Source organism: Neoarius graeffei, chromosome 15 (genome assembly GCF_027579695.1).
Source record: "Neoarius graeffei isolate fNeoGra1 chromosome 15, fNeoGra1.pri, whole genome shotgun sequence".
Classification (NCBI taxonomy): domain Eukaryota; kingdom Metazoa; phylum Chordata; class Actinopteri; order Siluriformes; family Ariidae; genus Neoarius; species Neoarius graeffei.
Genome location: NC_083583.1, coordinates 7,832,654 through 7,852,096, shown reverse-complemented (window position 1 = coordinate 7,852,096; position 19,443 = coordinate 7,832,654). Strand labels below are relative to the sequence as shown.

Genomic DNA, 19,443 nt, shown 5'->3' with positions numbered 1-19,443 from the left:
ACACATAACCGAACATCTGCGTTTTCAATCACATTCATAAGCATTCCAAACCTGTAGATTGCATTATTTCCCCAAATCCTACCCCCTAATCACATCAGAATAGCCCTCTGTTGGCGTCACTTCCGCCTAAACATAAAACATGGCGCCAAGCTCGTTCGTCTGGACAGACTTGGAGACAGAATTGCTTCTAAACACAATTTTGGAGTATAAACTTCAAAAGACGCAAGAAAACGTTGATTGGGAATCTTGTCAGTAGTTGGGCTTCTAAAATTAAACATGTAAATAGCACCTGCACAATAATTAACGCTTTCAAGGCACTACTCCGATCCATTACTCTTTGTCCATGCTTAATCTGGCTTCTGCAGTAAACAAAGGTCACACGTTTGACGTCAGGGCAGATTTGTTGTCATTTTTTTGGCACAGATTGTGACGTTCTAAAACGCAAAACTCCGGTTATCTCTGTCTACACGAAAAGGCATACACGGAGTTTTCAAAAATCTTCACTTTGCCCGGAGTTTTTTTAAATATTCGTTTTTGATGTGTTTTCATGTGGATGACAGGCCAAAACGTAGAAAAATATCTTCCATTTAGCAGATACCCGGCTACGTGTGGACGGGGTCTTAGAATCAAGAACAAGTTCCTATTAAAGTGGCCAGTCAGTGCGTGTATGTTACACGTACAGTACATGTATAAGCTACTGACATTATAAAATGTTCACATATAGTTAAGATCTTGGGGTTGCAGAAAATTCCTAATATCCATTTGGAGTCAAAGTTTGGGACACCTTGTAGTGATTTAGAGTGCGCACATTTATAGAATTCATCCAATTTGAAGTTTCTCAGAACACTGCTTTGCACATCATGAAGCCCAGACGCTTTGCTTGTACAAGTTATATTTCAATTTCAGCCTCATTTGTAACTTGGTATTATGTTAAATTGTGCATTTTCATCCGAATAGCATCGCTTCTTTCCAAAGACCGTACACAAGCACAGGTATGTCTGTTCATCGACGATTGCGGGGAAAAAAACAAAAACACCCTTGTAGAAGGGCATTGTGTAACGTTGGTTGTCCTGCATCTTTTCCACTTGGTGAATTATTCCGACAGCTGTGGAGAATTCAAGGCTCCGCTCCAAACTGCGCACTGTGCATTACACAGTAAATGACACCACCAGTGTACTGACGTATTAGTTAATATGAAAGTATGTGGCTTAGGATAGAAGTGTGCATGGGGACTTGGATCCTGTGGGACACGACGAAAAGAAAAATCTATGGAGAGGGTGGCTTTTACTTTTCTGAAGGTGAGAACGGGCAGTCGGATATGAAACTGATGCAACAACAAACAACAAGAGTGCTCTGAGAGCACAATATCCCCCACTACAATATATCGCAAACAAAATGCAGTATGCGTATTATTGTCCTATAACAAAGCCTTTTGCCAAGTTTCGTGAAATTTCTCCAAACAATTGTGAGGAGTTGATTTCAGAAGGTGAGAAACCTTTCCAGGACGGACAGACGGACGGACTTCGCCACGACAATTCTCCTTCGGGCCTTTCGGCCATCTCATCTCATCTCATTATCTCTAGCCACTTTATCCTGTTCTACAGGGTCGCAGGCAAGCTGGAGCCTATCCCAGCTGACCACGGGCGAAAGGCGGGGTACACCCTGGACAAGTCGCCAGGTCATCACAGGGCTGCACATAGACACAGGCAACCATTCACACTCACACCTACAGTCAATTTAGAGTCACCAGTTAACCTAACCTGCATGTCTTTGGACTGTGGGGGAAACCGGAGCACCCGGAGAAAACCCACGCGGACACGGGGAGAACATGCAAACTCCGCACAGAAAGGCCCTCGCCGGCCACGGGGCTCGAACCCAGGACCTTCTTGCTGTGAGGAGACAGCGCTAACCACTACACCACCGTGCCGCCTTTCGGCCAGCGGGGGATAAAAACTTTTTGCCAAATTACAAACAAAATTAAATCGCAATATGCATACTCCCATCGTATAACAAGGCCTTTTGCCAAGCTTCGAGAAATTTGTCCAAAAATTGTGAGAGGAATTTATGTCAGAAAGAAAACACACCTTCATGAAATTATCAAAGAACGAGGTTATTAATCAAGGGCAACAACTCTGGTAAAATGTGACCAAACTGAACAAAATTACAATACGCGTACTACCGACATATAACAAGGTCTTATGCCAAGTTTCGTGAAATTCCTCCACAAATTGTTGATTTCAGAAGGAAAACACACTCGCGTGAAATTGTCAAAGTATAATTTTGTGAATCAAGGGCTGTAACGCTGGTAAAATGTGACCGAATTGAACGAAATTATAATATGCATATTACCGACATACAACAATGCCTCTTGTCATGAAATTCCTCCAAAAATTGAGAGAGGAGTTTATTCCAGAAGGTGAGTACACTTTCCTGGGATGGACGGACGGACGGACAGACATCGCCCCGACATAATCCCTCTTTGGGCCAGTTGTCCAGCAGGGGATAAAAACCAAAGCTATGTTTATTGACGTGAATTCATTCGGGTGCGGTTTGTTTGTCTGACTGTAAGCAGACTGCGATTATGCAAAACCTACCATCCATATTTCCATGAAACTTGGTGGAAGGGTGAAGCATGAACCAAGGAAGAACCCATTAAATTTTGGAATGGATCCGAGTCACAAGGTGGATCCATGAATTTATTTTCTCTTTCGCGAACGTTGTGAGATTTTGGCCTTGGTGGAAGTCTGTGCTCAAGAATGCCACAGATCTTCAAAATCAGTAGGTGGCAGTAAGGTTAAATAGTGACGAAACATAGCCGATGTAGAAATACAATGCCTGCATATCACACTCCACATTCATGGTACACAAAGGTGCATAATTCTAATAGTTTTGGAAATATATCTGGACATAAAAGTGGCTGCGGTTGCAGATTTAAATATCATAGAAGAGTCAAATATTGTCCTTGGCGGAGGTCTGCACTCTCCGAGTGTCCTAGTTCATTCTTTCGTTCAACTTTCCATCTACAGCAGCTGATTTATCCTAGTCAGGGTCACTGTGGTTTAATGACTAATTCATTTATGAAATAAACTACGATTTAGAAAATATCAGAGGCACGTACAGACAAAAACCCTTCTAATTTGGGACATAGCCCACGGTCCGTACACGGGCGAGTGCGTGAGACTGGGATGTTTGGCGCGAGTCTTGAACCCTACAGCTTCTACTCAATCTAAAAGACTCCTTTGTTTGATAAATGTGTTAATAGTCTTTTGCAACTGGAGAGCTAGAATTTATTAAACTCGTTCGTACTGGATTATCGGAACAAGAATCCGCGCGTCTACAACAAGTGGATGCGAGGGAACATTCCATCCCAAACAGGTGTGTTGTTCACTATAGATCCGGTGAAATCTATGCCTTTTTTTTTAAATATATTTTTGGCTGGGTATACTTTAGCTGGCGATCGTTTTTTTATTTTTTTTTTACACTTTTTCCTTAATTGTGGATTATATTTTTTCCGTTGCTGCCCGACATGTGCAGGAGCGCACTGGCCTGCTGTTTCCTGGATTTACGAAGTGTGGACTCTTGTTTAATACATCGGGATATGGACTATATTTTCTGCTGAGGTGGTTTTGGGTATCTGGCGCATTTTTTTTCTTTAATATACAGCACTGTGCACGATGTCACCCTGAAATTTTGTGTTTTCTCTCTCTCTCTCTCTCCCCCCACCCCCCAATCTGTCCCTCTGAGTTACATGGAGTCAACACAAAATCTTTTGGTGGAGAGGGTGGAGAGCTCGACTGGCTTTCATAGCCTGCAGGGAATCGGCCGTCAGACATTCTGTCGCATGTCCCAGACCCGGTGAAATGTAACTGAATTGTCTTGGCCAGCCCTAAGGGTCCCAATCTGCATCTGCCTGCACTCACTCTGATCTATAATTCCAACCGTCTCATTGCTGAGGAGTGTGCTCCCATCACCCAATCAAGCATCCAGCCAGAGCAGGTCATGAGATTTTTTAACCATATTAACATGCCATTGTTGTGTATTATGCCTGATGTCAGGACTCTCGTCTCTGCGAGCCTACCACACAGACTCAATACTTGTGTAATTTTTTAGACATTGACACCTGTTGCCTACACTTATTCAGGTGACATTGGGCATACCTAACAACCTGTTTTCTCTCTCTCCCTCCCCCCAATCTGTCCCTCTGAGTTACATGTCGGTCCTGGGATCGAGATGCTGACCTCTTCTGCTCCTCAGACCTGCTTGATCCATCCTGGTGCCCTGTGTCTGGTTGGAGTCTCATCGCATCGCTCCTGTAGAGGACGACCCCATGAGGACAGTTGAAAGTCACACCTGGAGGACGCTCTGGACTCTTACAGTAATGCTTTTATGGCTGAGGACTAGAGTTGACTTGCTAACTTTAGGACTGCAGTTGTCATGAACAGTTTTGCACTCAAGTTTCCATCAACGAAGAGTTTACATCATCAACGAAACTGTCATGTTAAAACTGTTATAGTCATGTTGTCTGTTGTTACCCAAATGAGGATGGGTTCCCTTTTGAGTCTGGTTCCTCTCGAGGTTTCTTCCTCATGTCATCTGAGGGAGATTTTCCTTGCCACCGTCGCCACAGGTTTGCTCATTGGGGATAGATTAGGGATAAAATTAGCTCATATTTTAAGTCGTTCAAATTCTGTAAAGCTGCTTTGCGACAATGTTTATTGTTAAAAGCGCTATACAAATAAACTTGACTTGTTCGTTGTGTGTCTTCCTGAGTGTTGTGACTGTGGGATGACCCAGGAGTGGTCGACCAACAAAGATCACTCCAAGAGCAAGGTGTGTAATAGTTGGCGAGGTCACAAAGGACCCCAGGGTAACTTCTAAGCAACTGAAGGCCTCTCTCACATTGGCTAATGTTAATGTTCATGAGTCCACCATCAGGAGAACACTGAACAATTGTGTGCATGGCAGGGTTGCAAGGAGAAAGCCACTGCTCTCCAAAAAGAACATTGCTGCTCGTCTGCAGTTTGCTAAACATCATGTGGACAAGCCAGAAGGCTATTGGAAAAATGTTTTGTGGATGGATGAGACCAAAATAGAACTTTTTGGTTTAAATGAGCAGCATTATGTTTGGAGAAAAGAAAACACTGCATTCCAGCATAAGAACCTTATCCTGTCTATGAAACATGGTGGTGGTAGTATCATGGTTTGGGCCTGTTTTGCTGCATCTGGGCCAGGACGGCTTGCCATCATTGATGGAACAATGAATTCTGAATTATACCAGCGAATTCTAAAGGAAAATGTCAGGACATCTGTCCATAAACTAAATCTCAAGAGAAGGTGGGTCATGCAGCAAGACAACGACCCTAAGCACACAAGTCGTTCTACCAAAGAATGGTTAAAGAAGAATAAAGTTAATGTTTTGGAACGGCCAAGTCAAAGTCCTGACCTTAATCCAATCGAAATGTTGTGGAAGGACCTGAAGCGAGCAGTTCATGTGAGGAAACCAACCAACATCCCAGAGTTGAAGCTGTTCTGTACGGAGGAATGGGCTAAAATTCCTCCAAGCCGGTGTGCAGGACTGATCAACAGTTACTGCAAACGTTTAGTTGCAGTTATTGCTGCACAAGGGGGTCACACCAGATATTGAAAGCAAAGGTTCACATACTTTTGCCACTCACAGATATGTAATATTGGATCATTTTCTTCATTAAATAGAGATGAAAGTGGAGCAGAGAAAAAAAATCCTGAACTTTTGAAAGTCAAACTAAGATATTGGGGGGGGAATGTCCCCCCTCCCCCTCAAAATTTTAATAACATGCAAAACCCTGCATTCTAGTGCATTTTAGTACTTATTTTCACTAAAACAAGTTACAACTTTTAAACCTTTTTCTTTCATGTACATTAATGATTAACACGTCAAAAATATCAATTCTATTTCCTTCACTTCAGACCGCCAGGGCGGTGCTGAAAGCACTAGTGGAAGGATCTTTGCATCCGCGCATTTCGAGAATCGCATACAAAAGTTGTCATCTCATGACGTATGACGTGCCTGCCTATATAAGGCAACATCCCATGTCATTTGGCCTCTTCTTTTTTCTTGCGTTGGAATCGCATCTTTTCTATTGGAATTGTGTTAACTGTGGGAATACCTGCGACAATCTACAGTGCAGCTCGTGACTGAAGAGGACTTCAGTGGGACTCGACTCCATGCGAGCTGTTTGGTCGCTAAGGTAACTAGTTTTATGCATCAATAGTCAATGAATCTTGGCTGCCAAGTTTTCAGGGGCGGCTATTATATCGGTCTTGTCACAAACTGTTCGGTTGCTGGCAGGTTTGTCAGTGTTGAGCGAGTTAGCGAATTGGTTGCCAATAACGTTAACGTGTACTTACAACTTTATGTGAGCATCAGGTTTCTGGTTGCTAGTAAATTGTTGTCTGTAGCGGTAAAGTTGCGCTTGCGAACTCGCTAGCCTTGGTTGCCAGGCTAGCAAGCAGCACTACACTTTGCTTCTTTTCTAAAAAAAAAAAAATCGTGGGTTAGTAGACACTGAGATGGATTCAGTGAGGTGTTCCACTTTCCCCAATCTAATGGAGGTGCTGGATGCACATGATTGCTGCGCGGAGTGCCTTGGCATGCAACATCTAAGGGAGGCAATGTCTGATCCATGCCCTTCCTGTTCGTTAATGCCGCTCACTGTTAGACAGGCGCGGTTGGCTGGTGTGTAACGTGCATCTAGCAGTTTTCTGCTCTCGGATTCTCAGACACAGCGTAAGCGTAGGCTTTCACCACCAGTGCATGCAAAACAGCGCAAAAAATCTAGGTCTTCTGAGTTAGAGCGTAAAGTGGAACTGCTCTCATCTACAGTGGAGCGTCTGCTGCCTCTGCTTGTAAGGCCCCCCCCAGAACAGGGACACAGGTAGGTACTGTAGAGGAACAGCCTGCACCGCCTGCCTCCTTGTCACCCGTTGGCTCATGTTCTCAGCCACCTGACCAAGAGGAAGTGATGTCTGTGGCTGCCTCAGACACCTTTTTCAGTCAGCCTTCTTCCTCGGCGCAGCCACCAAGCGAAGTCCTGCCAGGTGTTGAGCCCCGTGATTCAGGCAGTGATGTCACCTCTGGGCAATCTGGGGAGTCTGCCTCAGTGGTGGGTTCGGTGGAGGCCACACTGAAGGCTTTGCTTGCACGTTTGCAGTTGGACACCCCGGCACCTCATACCGGATCTGAGAACATGTTCCTGCGCCGTGTTCAGCGTGCCCCTCTGGTAATTCCACAGTGTCGTGACTTTACTTCTGTGGTGGTCTCTGCCCTGGAGGCTGCTACGAAACCTGCCCATCCAGACCAGATGTCTCGCATGCTTGCGGCGATGCAGGACCCCGGTGCTGTTGGCTTGGGTAACATGCCAGTAGTCGAATCAAGCGTTTCTTCGCTCATTGTGTCTCCCGATGAAGCACTTCGGGAGCAGGTGCGTTGCCCTAACGCTGAGTGCCGCCGCACAGACGAGCTACTTTCTCATGCTTACAACTCTACTGCCTTTCTTGGCAGGGTGTCTAACTCACTGGCACACATGCTTGTTATGCTGCACTCAACACATCATCGGCAGACCCACTGGCGGCTGAGGTACTGGAACTTGCACTGCAGGCTATGGGTGTCATTGCCAACCAGTGTGGCACTACCTTGGGCACCTTGCTGCAGGCCCGTCGACAAGTGTGGCTGGCTCAATCACCTCTGCCAGAAGTATGCAGGAACAACCTGAGGCACCTCCCACTGGCACCTGGACGGGTCTTTGGGCCAGCAGCACAAGAGGCCCTTGGCAGACGTGTGCCTGTTACAGAGTCTCGCTCCCGTCATGTGGGCATAGCACCCACTTTCAGAGCTCCGCCAAACCCTTCTGCCTCACGCTTTAGGCATGTGGCCCCTAGAGCTGCACAAAGGTCTCCCCATCGACCCCAGCAGCAGGCCCCCAATCCCCCACCTCCCTCATCTCCCTCGGCCAGGCAGGGTGGCGCTCAGCCACACGTGAGTTTTCGCCCTTTTCGACAGACGGGTCCTCCCTGCCGTCGTCGCCCCCCTATCCCTTCCGAAAAATGTAGACAGGACCACTGACAGGTCAGGGCCAGTGGCAGGAGTTTTTACAGGCAGCCAGCTAGCGCGTTGGTGCGAAATAACCAACCAATGGCTACTCACCACCCTTTCAGAAGGTTACCGCCTGCAATTCTGCCGCCGGCCACCAATGCATTTGGGTGTGAGGCAGACAGTTATAACCAATCCAAGACAGGCAGAAGCCTTGTCGAGAGAAGTTCAGTTGTTACTACAAAAAGGAGCCATAGAGATGGTCGACCCCATTGTTCACCCAGGGGGTTTCTTTTCAGTTTATTTTCTCGTTCCAAAGAAAGACGGCGGGTTCAGGCCGATTTTAGATTTAAGAAGGTTGAACGAGAGGAAGTGCAAACTGGTCCCAGTCCAGGCAACACATTTCATCGGCCTTGCCCTGGATTCGAACACTATGCTGACCAGTCCCACGCCAGACAGAATAAGTTCAATTCTCACTGGAGTGAACCACCTTCGTGTCGGGGGAACTCAGCGTTATGTTTCTCCCCTTCAGCTGTTGGGGAAACTTACAGCAGCCTCAGTAGTCATTCCTCTGGGTCTTCTGTGGCTAAGGGCTTTTCAGAGATGGCTTCTTCAACTGTGTCTGTGTCCAGTGCGAGACAGTCACATGAGGGTGAGAATAACACGCCGTTGCATGCTCACGCTAGGAGCTTGGTCCCAGGCACACTTTCTCACTCGTGGAGTTCCACTTGGTACCCCACCGGGACGGTGGGAGGTTATCCGGACAGATGCTTCCCTCATGGGTTGGGGTGGAGTCTGGCGTCGGCAAGGTGTGAACGGCACCTGGCCTGCTCCGTGGCGCACGTCCCACATCAACACACTGGAGTTGATGGCGGTGTTTCTGACGTTGTGCCACTTTCAGGAAGTGCTACGGGGCAAACATGTATTGGTACATACAGACAATGTGGCAACTGTTTTCTATATCAATCATCAGGGGGGCACAAGGTCTGTAGCTGCGCTTCAGGTGGCTCACAGTCTCCTAGTATGGGCTCAAGACAACCTCTTTTCCATAAGAGCATCTTATCTACCTGGACACCTAAACAGTGTGGCAGATGCTCTGTCACGTGGCAAGGGGTCTCAAGGGGATTGGAAACTGCATCCAGACACGGTGGAACAGATCTGGAAAACCTATGGGAGAGCAACTGTGGACCCGTTTGCGAGCAGTCAGACAACTCATTGTCCGACATGGTTTTCCCTGGGAGAAGAAAGTCTAGTGTTGGGCCAGGATGCTCTGGCCCACGACTGGCCGAGGGCCATCCTTTATGCCTTTCCCCCTCTACCACTGTTGTGGAGGACTCTCTGCCATGTGCATGATCACAGTCACCATGTGCTATTGATAGCTCCTCATTGGCCATCCAGGCCATGGTTCCAGCTCCTGCTGTCACTACTAGTGGGACCCCCTTGTCAGCTGCCCAGCAGGCCCGACTTGCTGACGCAGATGGAGGGCAGAATTCAACACCCATGTCCCGAATGCCTGAAGCTCTGGGTGTGGCCCTTGGGGCCCTGGGGCTACTACTGGAGTGTTCAGAAGGGACCAGGAACACTGTGGTGAACGCACGTGCAGAATCTACCCGATGCTTGTATGCAGGCAAGTGGAAGGTGTTCTGTGATTGGTGTGCGGAATGCAACATCAACCCCCTAAGCTGCTCTGTTCCACAGACTTTAGATTTCCTGCAGCACCTTTTAGAGCTTGGCAGGGCTGCATCTACACTTAAGGTGTATGTTGCAGCACTAACAGCCCACCGTTCAGAGGTTGGAGGTGTTTCACTTGGGTCCCACCGGCTGGTGGTAGCCTTTTTGAGAGGGGCATTTCGTCTTAATCCTCCTCATTTTGTGCAGAGTCCGTCATGGGATCTGAACACTGTGCTCGAATCCCTTTGCTTGCCTCCTTATGAGCCCCTGTCAGCAGCTGACATTAAGTGGCTCTCTGTTAAAACGGCTTTTCTCCTTGCCATCACAACAGCCCAGCGTGTGAGTGAGCTACATGCCCTCTCAGTGAGTACTGTTTGTCTTCGTTGGGGCCCTATGTTTGACAGTGTTTCATTGTGGCCTAACCCAGCTTTCCTCCCGAAAGTCTTATCTCCCCAGTTTAGCAACCAGCCGATTTTGCTGACTGCTATACTGGCGGACAGGACGGACTTGCGTGCAGAGTTGTGCCCTGTCAGGGCTCTGAGGTTTTATTTTGATAGGACGGCAGCCTTTCGTACGACAGACCAATTGTTTGTTTGTTTTGGTGGTGCTCCGAGAGGAAGGCCTCTGTCCAAGCAGTGGCTCTCCCGTTGGGTTGTGGAGGCAATCACCCATGCCTATGAACCTATGGGACGTACTGTGCCCTCTCCTGTCTGCTGCCATTCGACGCATGCTCAGGCAACATCATGGGCAGCTCTCCGGGGTGTACCACTCTCTGACATTTGTGCTGCTGCAACTTGGTCCAATACATGTACATTTGCCCGGTACTACAGGCTAAATGTTGCGTCCATGCCATTGCTGTGTGCAGCTGTTCTTCCAGAAGGTGGTGATGCTCTTCTGAATTCCTCGTGACTGGGTTGGTATTCGTCTTCCACTAGTGCTTTCAGCATCGCCCTGGCGGTCTGGAGTGAAGGAAATAGAACGCTGGTTACGAATGTAACCATGGTTCTATGACTAAGTGGAAGACCGCCAGGGTCTTTGGTCACTCGGATTGCGCGAGAATGATCTTGAGCCCAAATGACGTGGGATGTTGCCTTATATAGGCAGGCACGTCATACATCATGAGATGACAACTTTTGTATGCGATTCTCGAAACGCGCGGATGCAAAGATCCTTCCACTAGTGCTTTCAGCACCGCCCTGGCGGTCTTCCACTTAGTCATAGAACCACGGTTACATTTGTAACCAGCGATTTAATTCCCCTAGTTAATGAGTAATTTTCAGGAGTGCATTTAGAAAACGTGGTGATTTTCCTGGCTACACAGTTCATTACTTTGGAAAAAAAAATCAGACAGTTGAAGGTAAACTCAGCAAAATCCCAAAACAGCACTGTTAAAAAGTAAAGGTCTGTTAGAGTTTCTAAAGCTTTCAGGTTTCAATGTTGGGGACATTGAGCCTCGTTTATCAATCTTTTAGTAGAGTTGTGCGTTTGCAGAAGCTAAAGTGAACTAAACATTTCCAATTCAGATTTATGCGAGTTGAAGCAAATTGTTTACATTAGTTCGTATTGTCTGTAAATTTAAACACGCCAATGAAGACCAAATTTCTCATGTAAATCAGGGGCGTAGCTAGGATTTTTCAGGGTGTGTGTGTCACACACTGAATGGCAGCCTGAGTGCATTATTTAACAAAAAATAAATTACCATTGCTAGTTTTAGGCAGCTTAGAAACCAGCTCTTCCATTATTGCTGTTTCTTCCACGTTTTCTTGATGTTGTGTTCTAGAAACGGCACTAAAACTTGGCTTCGAAACCACAAAATGCAACTTTGATGGAAAAAAATATATAATAAATTGCTTACCTCTCTTCACGTCGAAAGAAGGAAGAAAGTTTTGCTTGTTTTGACATGGTGAACTATTAACACAAGAGCTCGTAATTCGCAAGTAAAAAGACTGCAGCTACACTGGCAGCTTGAACATGCTTTCTAGTGCGATTGTGTTGCGCTTGCGCAGAACGGTGTCAGTCCTGCACGCCTTAGCACGTGCACCTGAAGGTGTGCCTAACGAGCTCTGGCATGCGCGCCGTTAACAAAGAACACCCGTCTTTAATCAATGAACTACATTTGGGCTAATTAAGGACTGCGCCCATGCAAGGACGATGCGAAGTATTACGCCACGTCTAGGAACACGAAAAATCCGAAAAATAAATTTCTCCATTCGGAAAATTGGAGATTTTCAAGAGTTTTGTCAAATATCTGGATTTCCGAGTAAATCCAGAAGACTTTCATCTATAAATAAATAAATGACCAAGTATAATATTTTTGTCTCATTTGTTTAACTGGGTTTCTCTTTATCTACTTTTAGGACTTGTGTGAAAATCTGATGTTGTTTTAGGTCCTATGTACGCAGAAATATAGAAAATTCTAAAGGGTTCACAAACTTTCAAGCGCCACTATAGAGGATGTTTTGTGAATAAAGTTATATTTTGCCAAAAATATCAAAAAGCTTCTCACCAGAGCTTTTTTTTAATTTTATTTTTATTTTCTTTCTTTTTCAATTTTCATTTTTATTTATTTTTTTCCTGTGTGTTTGTGTAGTTTGATGTTTGTTTGAGTGTTTTGTCCGCCGGTTGTGGTGTAGCTCCGGACCCAGTTTTGGGCATCGGTTCCCTCCAGGCCTTGGTTCGCTGTGGGTGATGCCTGCGCTCCCAGCTGTGGACTGCAGTGAGCTCGTTGCTCATTTGACATTCATGGTTGTCCAGTGCTCTGCGCTTTAACGCTTGGTGTGATGTTTCCGAGCGATGTTGCTCGGCGGTGTCGCGGCGGCTGTGCAGGCGGTTTGGGAAATACCAGCGCTCTGCGTGGCGGAGCTTCTCTGCTCGCTTTGTGGATCCACGGCGTGGTGTTCGAGCGATGTGGCTGACGGCGTCACGGCGGCGGTGCTGGAGATGTGGGACTCGTTTTCATGCGCCTTTTGGTGGGACTGTGGCTGCTACACCACTGGAATTACATCCTGACCCCTACTTGGTGGACTTTTTACTTTTATTTTTCTTTCTTTCTTTCTTTCTTTCTTTCTTGTTATTATTTTTCTTTGTCTATAATTGTAAAGCGTCCTTGGGTTTTTTGAAAGGCGCTATATAAATTGAAATTATTATTATTAAAAAAAGCTCCGATTACCAGGTGCTCAGTGAGAGAGAGCTTTCGAGTGATTGGGATTGCATGGAAAGTCACACAAATTCACTCAGGGGTTATGAGTGGAAGACCTGAGGGGTGTGTGTGTATGTGTGTGTGTGTGTGTGTGTACACTAAACTGAAAAGACCAGGATCAACGCAGCCTCCGTGTGATGTAACATCTAGAGGCTGCGAATGGAGTGATGACCCCATTCTGAGAAGGAGAGGAGTGAAAACTGAAGAAATGTCCAGCTGGAGAAAGGGAGGCGGCTTTCGTCCTTCTGTGTGACATTCGCATAACATCAGAGTGTCCTGCGTAATTCAGAGCCTCTCAAACAACTACAAATCAATACAAAGTCCCACTCGCAGAATCCCGCTGGAGCGAGTCCACTTACTCCATCACTGCTCACCTGCAAATCCTCTTTCCAGCACTAATACGCTCTCACGTAGCCGTTTAACGTTTTCTGTCCTGGACGTGTGTTGAAACAGTAAGTTGAGACACTTAAAAGCAACGCTTCACTTGTTTTGTATTATTCTGTACATACACACACACTTAAAAGACAGATTGGTCACTGCATTTATGATTCCCAATTTTTAAAATAAGTGTTTCATGTCCGTCACTGGCTTCAATACCAAACCTGAAAAGTTGCAAATCACCTATGCATGTTCTGACCTGACTGCGCAGGGTGGCCACGCTGTCTCGGAGTGCGTCAATGACCAGCTCACACTCCTGAGCATGGGCGTGGCTTAGCTCCAGCTCCCTTTGAGTGTCTCTCAGCCGCCGGCTCAGAGCGGTCAGGGCCTCGTCTCCGCTCTCCAACTGAGCACAGCGCGCCTCCACATCGCCCCGTAGAGCCACGATCTCCGCCTGCAGACGCACCACCTGGTCCTCCCGCTTTATCGCCTGAGTACACACACACACACACACACACACACACACACACACACACACACACACATTTAAAAAGCACATCTACACACATTCCTAAAACACCACTAAAACAGCAGCACCAGTATGAAGTGCGCGGAAATTCATTAAAAAAAAAAAATCACACACTTCTGCGTAAACTTTACTTAAAATTGCCTTACGCGAGAATTGGTATTTTTTGCTCCTGGGGTCCCCCTACAGTTGTGGAGTATCATTCACTTTTATTTCACTGCTGTAAATACAGTTGTACACATGCATTTGTTGACAAGTTTGAAGGATGCAGAACCAACTGCATAGTTTTTATTTATTGTGATATCGGAGATGAATACCAACATAACAAAAAGAAGAACTGAGTTTTAGTTTTGCTGAAATACAGCGTTGGCTCAGCGTTTGAATGTGGGATCTGTGTTTAATTGAATAAAATGTTGCTGATGGCATGATATAGTCACATACTGCACAAACTATACACTGGGCAGGGGAAGTTATTACAAGCTCTGAGAGGTTTGCAAAGTCGCAAGCTTTCAAGGTTTATTTGGTGTGAGACTGACAAAGACGGACTTCGTGTTTTGGTGTGAGATGAATTAATTTATTAGCGTGATAGCCTGAGACGCGACTGAGGCAAGATGACTTTTGTCACTGGGAAAAACTACAAATGTCTGTGAGAGTGGGATAACACTGATAAGGTCCAGCTTACATTGCCATTTTCCATAAATAACACTGGAGGGATATACACTACTGTCGGACTGTCATCCTTTTCCCAGTAGCTGTGAGACAGATGCCTCTACTTGTGTGTTCTCAGTTCTTGTGGCACTGTATAGCCTCACGCAGCTCTCGTGGTACTGCAGAACCAGACGCAGCTCTCGCGGTGATGCAGAGCCAGACGCAGCTCTCGCGGTGCTGCAAAGCATCACGCAGCTCTCGCAGTGCTGCAAAGCCGGAAGCAGCTGTCACGGTGCTGCAAAGCGGGACGCAGCTCTCGCGGTGCTGCAAAGCCGGACGCAGCTCCCGCGGTGCTGTAAAGCCGGACGCAGCTCCCGCGGTGCTGTAAAGCCGGACGCAGCTCCCGCGGTGCTGTAAAGCATCACGCAGCTCTCGCGGTGCTGGAAAGCCGGACGCAGCTCTCGCGGTGCTGGAAAGCCGGACGCAGCTCTCGCGGTGCTGGAAAGCATCACGCAGCTCTCGCGGTGCTGGAAAGCCGGACGCAGCTATCGCGGTGCTGTAAAGCATCACGCAGCTCTCACGGTGCTGGAAAGCCGGACGCAGCTCTCGCGGTGCTGGAAAGCCGGACGCAGCTCTCGCGGTGCTGGAAAGCCGGACGCAGCTCTCGCGGTGCTGGAAAGCATCACGCAGCTCTCACAGTGCTGGAAAGCTGGACGCAGCTCTCGCGGTGCTGTAAAGCATCATGCAGCTCTCGCGGTGCTGGAAAGCCGGACGCAGCTCTCGCGGTGCTGGAAAGCCGGACGCAGCTCTCGCGGTGCTGGAAAGACAGACGCAGCTCTCGCAGTGCTGGAAAGCCGGACGCAGCTCTCGCGGTGCTGGAAAGCCGGACACAGCTCTCGCGGTGCTGTAAAGCATCACGCAGCTCTCACGGTGCTGTAAAGCATCACGCAGCTCTCACGATGCTGTAAAGCCGGACGCAGCTCTCGCGGTGCTGGAAAGCCGGACGCAGCTCTCACGGTGCTGTAAAGCATCACGCAGCTCTCACGGTGCTGTAAAGCATCACGCAGCTCTCGCGGTGCTGTAAAGCATCACGCAGCTCTCACGGTGCTGTAAAGCATCACGCAGCTCTCACGATGCTGTAAAGCCGGACGCAGCTCTCGCGGTGCTGGAAAGCCGGACGCAGCTCTCACGGTGCTGTAAAGCATCACGCAGCTCTCACGGTGCTGTAAAGCATCACGCAGCTCTCGCGGTGCTGGAAAGCCGGACACAGCTCTCGCGGTGCTGTAAAGCATCACGCAGCTCTCACGGTGCTGTAAAGCCGGACGCAGCTCTCACAGTGCTGTGAAGTGCAGTTCTCATGAGAGGCCTCTGGAACGCACCACCAGTTTTACATAGTGCTGGTGAACCAGGCGCGAAGACGGGATGGAAGATAAGCCAGTCTCCGTTTTACACGTCAATTTATAGCCAAAATGATTCTGAAGCTGATATGTTAAGGTAAAATTCCTACATACTGCTGCTTTAAAACAGTCTAGCATAATGTTCGGATCGTGTAGCCGAGAGCTTTGTGGAGGACTGGCAAATTTTATTGAGTTTCATTATTTCAGTTTAAACATTTTATAATGAACTCAGTTAATTCACTTCTCGCAAAGAGAAATCACTGACATTTAAATACAGGAGGAAAAGAATTTCTTTTTGACAATTACATTTTTAATATGCAGTCTAAGGGTGTTTTCATACTTGGTTCCTTTCCAAGCCAAGCCGAGAAGCCTTTATTTGTCACACGTACACTCAAGCACAGACTTGAGCACACAGTGAAATTTAACCTCTCTATTTAACTCATCTGAAGCAGTGAACACACACATGCACACACACATACACCCACACATACACCCAGAGCAGTGGGCAGCTATGCTACAGCGCCCGGTTGGGGGTTAGGTGCCCTTGCTCAAAGGCACGTCAAACCAAGGCCGCCCCATGTTAACCTAACTGCATGTCTTTGAACTGTGGGGGAAACCGGAGCACCTGAAGGAAACCCATGCAGACACGGGGAGAACATGCAAACCCCACACAGAAAGGCCTGTCGTCGGCTGCTGGGCTCAAACCCAGAACCTTCTTGCTGTGAGGCGACTGTGCTAACCATTACACCGCCATGCCGCCCTTACAGCCCTTAAAATGAACGTTAGTCAGCGTTTTTGTGCATATATGAACAGTAAATGAACCTGGACCCTTCTGAAATGAACCGAAGTCTGCATTACGGTGTGCTTAACCTGTGCATCGTGAAAAAGTGCTCCAGGTTTACTTCACCTTTGCCATTGTATTTCAGCCCTCTAGGCTTGCTGTAGACAGATCACATGCTCCAAGCAAAAGTTACCCATAATCCAAGGCACTACAGGTTTGAGAGCTCAAGAGGAACTGCAGTATGAACAGAAAGAGGACTGAGGCTCCATCAGCACCAATGTGGACCAGAAAGAGAACGGCTTCGTCTTTCAAACGAACTCGTAACGTGAACGCAAAAAAAAAAAATGTCCGGTCCCTGTATGACCGGAGCAGGAGTTTGGTTCGCATTGCCGGCAGTAAGTCGAACTCATCCCCGGTGCATGTGGGACTCCGCCAGGGCTGCCCTTTGTCACCGGTTCTGTTCATAACTTTTATGGGCAGAATTTCTAGGCACAGCCAAGGGGCGGAGGGTGTCCGGTTTGGTGGCATCAGGATCACGTCTATGCTTTTTGCGGATGATGTAATCCTGTTGGCTTCATCAACCTGTGACTTACAGCATGCGCTGGGACGGTTTGCAGCCGAGTGCGAAGCGGCTGGGATGAGGATCAGCACCTCCAAGTCCGTGGCCATGGCGCTCAGCCGGAAACGGGCGGAGTGCCTACTCCGGGTCAGGGGGGAGTTGCTACCTAAAGTGGAGGAGTTTAAGCATCTCTGGGTTTTGTTCACGAGTGAGGGTAAGGGGGAGCGGGAGTTGGACAGACGGCTCGGGGCAGCGTCAGCAGTGATGCGGACGCTAAACCGGTCTGTTGTGGTAAAGAGAGAGCTGAGCCAAAAGGCAAAGCTCTCAATTTACTGTTCCGTCTACGTTCCCACTCTCACCTATGGTCACGAGCTGTAGGTAGTGACCGAAAGAATGAGATCGCGGATACAAGCGGTAGAAATGAGTTTTCTCCGCAGGGTGGCTGGGCTCTCCCTTAGAGACAGGAGGAGAAGCTCGGTCATTCGGGAGAGACTCGGAGTAGAACCGCTGCTCCTCCACATCGAAAGGAGTCAGTTGAGGTGGTTCGGGCACCTTGTTAGGATGCCCCCGGACGCCTCCCAAGGGAGGTTTTCTGGGCATGCCCTACCAGGAAGAGACCCCAGGGCAGACCCAGGACACGCTGGAGAGATTACATCTCTCGGCTGGCCTGGGAACGCCTCGGTATCCCCCCGGAAAAGCTGGTGGAGGCGACCACGGAGAGGCAAGTCTGCTTCAAGCTGCTACCCCGTGACCCGGATAAGCGGTAGAAGATGGATGGATGTTCAGTTAGCAAATAAACACATTTATTAAATGGAAATAGAGTGCAAAAAGACTTCCAACACTTTTCCACTTATGATCTATATTTTACACACACACACCCTTTTTTTTTTTTTGCTCGTACTTATTTTTATCTTTACAACATGTTTTCACTATTATTCTTTAATCCCAAGTTCTTTTACCCTTAGACTAGATTATTTTATTCTTTGTTTAATTTTTAAACTTTTTTTTAAAAGTCAAGTACTTTGAGACTTTGAAACACCTGAGCTCTGCTCTGCCTCCGGTCCTCCTCGTGGCTCTGCAGCATGCTCTCCAGCTCGGCGATCTTACTCACACAGCTCTGGTATTTCTGCTTGTAAAGCTGCACGGATTCGCCGAGCGACTGCAGCCGGGCCTCTGCGTCCGACGCTGATCTCCGAGCCTCGAGTAGATCAGCCTTCAGCCGAGTCAGCTCTGAGTCCTGAGAGCGTAGAGCTGCTTCCTTACGGGAGACCTGGAAACACAACACACACACGGGGGGGACGCACGCACGCACGCACACACTGCTCAGTAAGAATATAACCGAAGAATCTGCGCTCTGTCGCTTTTTAATCAAGAAATGAAATTTGTAGCTCATGTGCTGCACGACAAAGTATTCCCCCCCCACCCTTTACACTGTCCATTAGTGAACAAAGACCACCATGGTAGTGCCTGAGGTGTAGATACGAGTGCATTAGTGTTGTTATCCGTGGTTTTAGTGCGTCATCACGTATACGTTTAATCCATTTGAACAGAACTCTGATGAAGGATGAGCTTACTACCTTCTGTATTAGGACGATGGAACAACAAATTAAACCCTAGGTGGCTAAGAGCTTCACCTTGTCTTCTGCGTCTCTCTGCGTCGACTCCAGCTCTCTGCGCAGCTGCTCCAGACTGCTTCTGTGCTGACGGAGGTGATTCTGCTCCTCCCGCAGCTCACTCCTCAACCCCTGCATCTCCTTCTCCTGGCTCTCCCTTTGACCCTGAGCCTCCTGCTGCCACTGCTGTACCTCAGCACCGAGTTCACACAGCGCCTCCTGCTGGCTCTCGCACTGAAATGCAGCCAACGACAAGATACGTCATCGTTCTCACTTATAGCTCGGTTTGCATAATAAAAGAAAAAGTTTAATTTAGTAGAGAAAAGAATTTAGTTAAATAGTGCGAAATGATTACAGTCAGAAAGAAATCCAAGCTCATGTTTTAATCGTTTAATCTGCCTGAATACCAATGAAATAACTACAAATGGTCCAGAAACATCTCTATACCCATACGCTCATGAAATATACAAACTGTAAACGAATATACAAATCTAGAAACACCCCTACAGTATTATTCCTTTTGGAATCTGTAATATCTGCGTAGCTAACTGCTAGTAAACGAGCTCACGTTTCTCAGTATCGGGGGGGGGGGTCTCAATTTAC

At 47.6% G+C, this 19,443-nt stretch overlaps 1 protein-coding gene across 1 annotated transcript in view; it reads right to left on the bottom strand.

Moving 5' to 3' along the window:
• Positions 1-19,443, bottom strand: part of LOC132899782 (polyamine-modulated factor 1-binding protein 1) — a 298,473-nt gene that overhangs the window by 72,265 nt on the left and 206,765 nt on the right. Inside the window, 3 exon segments of the mRNA XM_060941901.1 lie at positions 13,576-13,806; positions 18,267-18,497; positions 18,862-19,074. Coding sequence (XP_060797884.1) covers positions 13,576-13,806; positions 18,267-18,497; positions 18,862-19,074 — 675 coding nt within the window.